At 41.0% G+C, this 6,000-nt stretch overlaps 1 protein-coding gene across 1 annotated transcript; it reads left to right on the forward strand.

Annotated features, from left to right (window-relative positions):
• Positions 1-1,386: 1,386 nt before the first annotated feature.
• On the forward strand, positions 1,387-2,933 carry LOC116223588 (interferon alpha-inducible protein 27-like protein 2A). The gene is made up of 4 exons (XM_031580850.2): positions 1,387-1,534; positions 1,658-1,687; positions 1,828-1,989; positions 2,675-2,933. Exons 1-4 carry the CDS (start codon positions 1,525-1,527, stop codon positions 2,767-2,769), a joined length of 297 nt encoding a protein of 98 aa, XP_031436710.1. The 5' UTR covers positions 1,387-1,524; the 3' UTR covers positions 2,770-2,933.
• The last annotated feature ends 3,067 nt before the right edge of the window (positions 2,934-6,000 follow it).

Raw genomic sequence — 6,000 nt, forward strand, 5'->3', positions numbered from 1 at the left:
TTACACCCAGGTAGTTAACGTTACTCACAGAAGTCCAGTGATCCCCTGTCAGCACCTGATGTTTCGTAGCAGCTAAGTCATTTGACTTTTTCTTCTTTTCAGCTTCATACAGCTCGTGGATTTTTGTGATTATTGTGTGTCTTCGCGGTGCTTTGATGCTCGAGTCCCCCGTTGCCACTCGCAAAACTTCGGTGAACCCCACGTCCTCAACAATATGAATCGGTTTACAGCTTTTTGCAATCCATTTTGCAACTGTGCTAGTCAACTTTGCACAGGCAGACTTAATGAGGGGCCTACGTTGTTCAGTGAGGGTGGTTTGGCGCATTCCACTTTAACTCCCCTCGCCGACCAACGCATGCATAGTGTTGAGGTGGTACTTAAGGCTGATATTGCTACGGTGAAACGATAACGTCTTCCCGCCGAGTGTGCATATCACTTTGGTTTTATTGAATGTTCCATCTTTTTTTTTTTTTAAACACGAACTTCCCATTACAGCGGCGAGCCGGCGACTAATGCAGATTGGGCAGAATTGTGGGTATATTGTAAGCTCATTTTGCGCATGCGTTAAAAAATTAACTAATTAATCCTGTAATTTATTCATAACGCGTTAACGCGATCAGGACATGCACCCTGTCTATAGCCTGCCTGCGTCATTTGTAAAATATTCAGTTGTCAAACTTGTTTATGGGAATGCAGTTGAACTGCTTGTCTAAAAAGATTGCTTGCTGAATTGTTTGAGCGTCAGATAAGGCAAGTCTGAAAAGTAAAACTAAATAATAGCAGAGTGATCCTTTTCCAAATTGAATCTCATTAAGACCTACCTGAGGGGCAGCAATGAGCAGGAGAGGCTGAATGTGCTGGCTATCCTGTCCATTGAAAAAGCATATCATGCATCACCACTTTTATGTTTGAAAGGCATCGTTTGGCTTGCAGATGTGCTGTGCCTCTGGCTGTGAGATTGACGTTGAGATTTAGCTATATCGTATCGTCTCATCACATGATCAAATAGAGACTTGACATTGGACAACAAGATATATATGACCCAGCAATCATCATTGCATATAAGTATATGACAAAAATAACAAAGAAAATAAGAAATTATTCATTTAATTTAATAGTTTTTAAAATAGTTTCCATATTTTATGTAGGATATAAGTATATAATTGTGTTATAGATTGCTACTGACTATTTCCCTTCCCCAAAATAATTATAACCATGACAGATATACTGTAGGATAGCGATCGAGGGCATATAGAGTGAGGTACTCTTGAAGATATATTATGATGCATCTCTGTGTTTGCGCCATTGCAGTACAATCCTCGACGATTTTGTAATCCCTGTCGGACGCACTTTTTAGGTCTCAAAAAGAGGAAATGTCCGGGCAAAAGAGGACGTCTGGTCACCCTATCACCAAGAGGGTCTGCTCATTTTGAGTTTCGTTTCTCTGGAAATCACCGCCTACCAGTTATAAATACCAAATTAGGCATTTTGAGTTTAATCTCACACACGAAGGGACAAACAACTATGGGACTTTGTAAGTAGCCTAGCCCAAACAATATGCTTTCAAATTCAATCAATTTGCGTTTTTATGACATATTGGACATATTTAAAGTAAGCTACCCACTGACTTAAGTACTTGCATTGTTGTTTGGTACAGTGACTTTTGTAGCCGCAGCGGCGGGAGCAAGTGAGTTTTAACTTTTCTCAAATTGATGCCTGTCTCGGCAGGGACAACCTGCCCCTACTCACTATTTCTGGTATATAACTGAAAATAACCTGTTAGAGATCTCCAATCATATTCTTTATCTAACCTCCTATTGCTCATAGCGGGGGCGGTGGTCGCCGCACCGTTCGTGCTGACTGCAGTAGGCTTCACTGCAGGCGGGATAGCTGCGGGATCCATAGCCTCCGGCATGATGTCCGCCGCAGCAGTGGCTAACGGAGGAGCTGTGGCAGCCGGTAGTTTGGTGGCTTTGGGGCAGGCAGCAGGTAAGCCACTTGTATTATGCTATGAGAGCCGAGTCAGGAAATGCAAACTACCCAGATAGCAAGCATATATCGGTCCACTGGTTGATTTTTGTTCGACACCTAACTGGTGGTGCGCCATGGTCCTTCCTTGGGGTGCGTGCAAAGCCTGAGCGGTCGTTTTCAGAGAAATTAGGCTATACCCAGATAGCAAACATATCGATCCACCGGTGGATTTTGGTCGGTACAACCTTCACTATCATCTTTAGTGTAGCCGGGCGTGGATATAAAAAAATAACATAAACTGTTAGTGAATCCTGGAATGTCTAAATAATATCCTTGGCATAGTCTATTGAAAATATCAGCCGTAGCGTCTTTATAAATGTTAAGGGTTGGCTAAAATCAGTTAAGATGTATTCATGAATAAAGAAAACATGTTTTAAAGCAAGTGGCAAAACGGTGGGCCTGAAGTCTGTACTTCACTGCCCGAAAACCGATGAGCAAAAGGCCAGTGGTCAACTAAAAACACCATGAAAGCCCAGTTATCTGAAACGTTTTTTTCTCTGAACTCTGACAGAATAGACTTTACGCCATTTTATTTTCAAAGAAAACACAGCAATGCCATTATACCAGCACCTCTATCCTGATATGTGAAAATATGTGACCATACATATGTTATAGGCTACCCCCTTCTGTCTTTTGCATGTAGGTGCAGCTGGTCTGTCTGCAGGGGCAACAGCAGCAGTTGCGACGACGGGGGGGACAGTGGGCTGGCTTACTGCAGCTGCAGTCGCTCTTATTTAGAAAGGCATCATCTGCTCTCCGTGGAGAAGACCGAGCCGACAACCATCAGGAGTTTCTTTTAACTTTTGTCTTATACATGTATAATCTGAATATCAAAAAAAGGTATAACTGCAGTTGCATAGCTAAATGCTTCAATACCCAATAAAGAAATATCATATAAAAGACTTAAGCTCAAATGGGAATTGTCCTTTGTCTTGTAATGATCCAGGGGTTAAATCGGGCCGGAGCCTAACAGAGCTGAGCTCCGCCTCCTGACATCCAAATCGCGTCCTGCCGGACCTCATCTCTGTCTTCCTCAGTATTACCGCATTACCAACTCACATACAACAACGCAGAAGAACCAATGAAGTATGTCAGCTCCTTTTCTTTGACTTAATAAATCACACAGCTGTAGCATCGCACAGCAGCAGTATCCATACTGTCTCTAACTGAGACAGGGGTTGGGCGCAATTTACGCAGGTGGCACAGCAGCTAAAAGCGCACTCGGAAACTCAGACCTCACACCTTGCCACCAAGTTATGATGGAAATCCGGCTGGTAGATTTTGCGTAAACAACCTATAGGCTCATTTACATCTCATGATGTGTCACTGTGATCTATCGTAGCCTTATAAACCTGGCCTTAATAACAGTGCAGACCTGCTGCACTGTTTCCTCTGTGAAATGATTGGGAACAAAGCAGTCGTGCTCAATATGAATACGTTATCATTTTTCAGCAAAAGTCCAAATACCGTTTTCTCTGTAAAATCAGAATATTATTTTCTGGCAATTTTTTTTTGCAGAAGGGTATTCATCATTTATCATGGATTTCAAATACAAAAAGAAAACAAACATACAAACAAACAAACAAATAAATAAATAAAGAAAACATTTCACTGTCTTTTGATACTTGTAACTTTTGAGAACAACTCAAGTGACCTTTAAAGGGCCTGTCTGGTACCATACATTTTAATCTAAACATTTTAATAATCAGATGGATTACCATCCTACACTTATTTTAGCTGTAGCAGCATGGAAATTGATTTTTTTTTGGTGAAAACTTTGTCTTTCTAATGTAATGGAATCTTCCAACCCTGTTCATAAGACACCCACATATATTGTCTATGAAAACTGCCTCCTGAAGCTGTTTGAGGTGAGCCCTGTGTGTCGGCGGGTGACAGATGTGCAAACAAGAAGGGTTGGGACATCCCTCTCTGTAGAACAGAAGTGCCCACACTGTCAGTTCAACAGAAAATGGAATAGTCAGCCTCTTCTTGGTAGCACTCCTGTTGGGAACATCCAACTCTCAGCTGCAGTGTAGGCCAATGGTAGCCTGGATGCCAGACGAATTTAGCCACGCCCACAAATTATTTGGTCGGGAAGTTCGGTCTGGTGTCGCTCCGTTGGGGAGAAATTATCTCCTCACAAAAATCTGTGAGGAGATATAGACCAATCAAATTGTCAGGGCGGGCTTTATACGATGATGGACAGATGATCAACCCTAACGTAATCAACCACGTCACCAAAGAGCTTTTGGGGTGAATTCGTTTTCAACAAACATGGCTGCCGTTGGAGAGCTGAAATGTGGAAATTCGAGTCTGTTTTAGAAGACATTGACAGCACATTCATTTTTAAAGAGGAACAGAGAAACGCGATCAAGGCATTTGTCGATCGAAAAGATGTTTTTGCCGTCCTTCCTACGGGATCCGGTAAAAGTTTAATGTATCAGCTGGCCCCATGGTCTACGTTATGGTCATACTACGTTGCTCTGATTGGTTATAGGCCTATCCAATTGAGCGAAGAGGCCTTTTTTTTTCCTAGTTCGGTTGAAACACGCCCCATAATCACAGCCCAACGGAGCGGTCTCAGACTCATATTCTGACTAGAATTATGAGTATGACATCGTCAGGCTAGGCCAATGGTGCACCTTTCTTCAAACTGGAGAAGGTAATTGTTAATTGACTTTACCTTAATTCACAACTGAATTCACTTGTAGTAATTCATTGAACATGGAATATTATCATCTGAATTTTCTGGAGTGAAATTACATATATATATGTTCATTTGTATCTACACACACAATCCGAAAAGCAGTACTAAAGAAAAGAGTCCTGTGTCTTTTTTGACCTCAGATATTCCGGCCAATGCAGTTGAGGATGTTTCAGTATGACACATTTCGAAGGCACGCCCCGATGTACATAGAGCCTGCAATCGTGCACAGGATGGCATGTTGGACCAGTTATGTCAGCAACAGAAAGTCATCCTAGGTGGTGACTTGATTCTCCGGCCCAGATAGCCCCAACACCAGCTTACAAAGCTTCTGTACGCCAAATACCTGTAACGTCTGAGCAAAGTTTACATTGTATTTAGAGAATAAAAGGTGACACACAAATATAAAGTGTTCCTTTGTTTACAGTATGGCAATTGATGGCACAAAGTGTAATTTTGTAATCAATGTTTTTATTATACTTGGTATTTGTTGTATTTATTACTTATGTACCAGCCAGTACATTTAATAACTATGTTTAAAAAGCTCTGTGGCATTCTTTCTGACAATAAAAGTGTATAGAAACAGTTGTGTGTGCTTTTAGTGTTTGATATGTAACATGTCAACAATTGACACGTGTTAGATGAGCAGTTAGCAAAGTAATACAGAGGGAAGAGTAATTTATTGTATTTTATTCCTCAGTCATATTTGTATTGCAGAATTGACTGATAAAAAAAAACGTACTGCTCTATTCCTCTTAGACGTAAAGGCCCATAATCTGCCCTATAGATGTTGAATGCATTCTGTAGTGAGAACACATTCAAACACACATGTTCTGGATGGCCTCGATGATCGACCATGAATGTTGTTTGGTTCTGAAGCTGCAGTACTCTTTTTGTAACCTTGAATATTGAAAGTGTAAGTGATATGGAATATAAAACTGTTGATGACTGCATATTTACAATGTCATTCACAAAGACGTCTACCTGTGGTATCTCCCTGCAGCATACATTCTCAGGCTCCGTAGGCATTTGATCACACTTGCCACAAATACACCTGTATAAACAAATAGTTTTAAAAAGTGACAACTTTGCAGGTAAAGTTTATTTGAAAGTTGTGTTCATATTAGACATGTCATCAAATACAGCGATCTGATAAGTAAACAATGTTAAACGCTAATTAATGGAGGTAAAAACGTTACGTCTTACACCTCCTGCTTGGTCAATATTGTAACCTTGGCTTTCATTGTATGTAGCTATGTGGTCTT

The sequence above is a fragment of the Clupea harengus genome, chromosome 14, assembly GCF_900700415.2.
Source record: "Clupea harengus chromosome 14, Ch_v2.0.2, whole genome shotgun sequence".
Classification (NCBI taxonomy): domain Eukaryota; kingdom Metazoa; phylum Chordata; class Actinopteri; order Clupeiformes; family Clupeidae; genus Clupea; species Clupea harengus.

Excerpts from the sequence above, each read along its gene's own strand:
- LOC116223588 (XM_031580850.2), top strand. Across the intron at positions 1,688-1,827 it reads AGCCGCAGCGGCGGGAGCAA|CGGGGGCGGTGGTCGCCGCA; the intron begins GTGAGTTTTAAC and ends TATTGCTCATAG. Across the intron at positions 1,990-2,674 it reads GGCTTTGGGGCAGGCAGCAG|GTGCAGCTGGTCTGTCTGCA; the intron begins GTAAGCCACTTG and ends TTTTGCATGTAG.